A 1,771-nucleotide genomic window follows, 5' to 3' on the forward strand; every position below is an offset into this window, starting at 1 on the left:
TGGGAAGGTGAGGGCCAAGGCAAGAGGGACCACGCGCCGCCATCTGAAGACAAGCCAGCCTCGATGAGGTCCCTCGTGCAGCAGCTGCACAGTTTCAGCTTCCCTGACCACTTGAGAGCCCAGTGGGTGACACTGACCCTCAATCTTGGACTAAGCCATCGTCTGTGAGAATTTGCAAGGAATGACAGACACCAGTCGCCTATTGCCTTCCTACGAAAAGTTTCCGGATGCGATGCTGTTGGTGTACTGTGCTGTTGTCTTCCCGAGGGACTGTTAAAACACCAGCCCACGCCCTTGCTCTGGAGACTGCTGAGAACGGCCGGGGGCTGGAGCGGGAAGGGGAAGCCTGAGGGTTTCTGCACGGGGAGCGGGTGACTCTGCAGCGCTGTGGCTAAGCTGCTGGCACAGAGGTACGTGGCTGAGTCCTCAGGTTCTGTGGCCTGGATCTTCAGGGTGGAGTTTGACTTACTAGGCATCACAGCTGAGAATCGGGCGTTGGGCATTCCTTTGTCGTCCACAGGAGCTTGATTACGGAAGTAAATCAGGAGCTCCAGTCCCTGTCCCCAGGTCTGTCGGTACCAGTAAAGGGCAGCGTGGCCAGAAATTGGTTCGCAGCTCAGGGTTACTTCTTGTCCTCTCTTTGTCACCTTGTGTCCCGGTAACTGGGTCACTTGAGCATCTGTGGCCTCTGTGGCAGGGGACAGCACTTGGGAACAAGATAAGAAACACATAAATTATAACTGGGAATACCGAAAAATGCGGATTCTTTATTCCTGGGGCCTCACCTACTCCCAGGAGACCAAGGGCCACGCAGCAGAGGAGCCTGGTGGCCATGGCAGGTGGGGCAGGAGGACGCTTCACCCACCGAGGCCCTCGTGGGCATGCGCAGAGGGCCAGGGCTTCTAGTTCCTCTCATCTCCACACGGTGGAGAGAGGCCCGGCAATGACATTGTTCTTGTCACTGCTCATAGGACCTCCTCTCAGAGCAGATTGGCTCAGACTGGTCAAAACCATTCCGGGATGTGATTGGCTCATCCAAGGCTTAAGCACCTTCCTCCGTTGTCACCTCTGACAGCCCTGGTGCTGTGGCATTCTGCCTTCTCCGATGCATCACTTGTCTGCCGTCGGCGGGACGTGTCCACCTGGGTGTGCCGTTGCCACTGCTAATTCTGAACACGATAAAGTCTTTTCTAAACCTCACGTCCGTCATTCCTCCTCTCAGGGCAATGCCTGTCTCCCAGACACACGGAGTCTGAAAACTTCCTTGCTGCGTTAGAGCTTTGCTCCAGGTCCCCCCGGAAGCTTTTGACTTGTCCGCCATGCTCATCATGAAGAGAGATCAACAGAGGCCCTGGGAAGAGGGAGATGGATTTAACCGTAATTGAGACTAAGTCTGAGACCTTGAACTCTGGTTTCGACCCTGCGTGTTTAAGAACTTGGGAGTCTCAGAGCTGCTGGGGACGTGGACTGAGCTTCCGTGGATGGACAAGTTGCAGGCGTGGTGGTGCTGGCTTCGTGAGGTGGGGGCACGGAGGAGCTGGTGGGGGGTGGGATGATTGACATGGAACTCGTGGAAGGAGCGTCCTTGTTCGTCACGTGATCTGTCGTCACAGAAGAGCATCTGAAAAGGATTAGAGGGGGAAAAAAACCATCAAAATTGAGGAGGTCAAGAAACGAAAATGTCAACCCAACGTACAAATTGTCTATAGGACGATGAAGTCCCCGTGACGAGAGGATGCCTGCCGCGGTCCAGCCACGACAGGATCCAGGG

At 55.3% G+C, this 1,771-nt stretch overlaps 1 protein-coding gene across 1 annotated transcript; it reads right to left on the minus strand.

Annotated features, from left to right (window-relative positions):
* Window positions 1-37: 37 nt before the first annotated feature.
* LOC102891942 lies at window positions 38-904 on the minus strand (the record flags this gene model as incomplete). Its single annotated transcript, XM_025049029.1, has 2 exons — window positions 786-904; window positions 38-706 (listed from the first exon to the last, which is right to left on the minus strand). Coding segments are annotated over exons 1-2 (718 nt in total), but the record flags the coding sequence as incomplete, so codon positions are not given.
* Between the last annotated feature and the right edge of the window lie 867 nt (window positions 905-1,771).

Source organism: Pteropus alecto, unplaced genomic scaffold (assembly GCF_000325575.1).
Source record: "Pteropus alecto unplaced genomic scaffold, ASM32557v1 scaffold12396, whole genome shotgun sequence".
In the NCBI taxonomy this organism is placed as follows: Eukaryota; Metazoa; Chordata; class Mammalia; order Chiroptera; family Pteropodidae; genus Pteropus; species Pteropus alecto.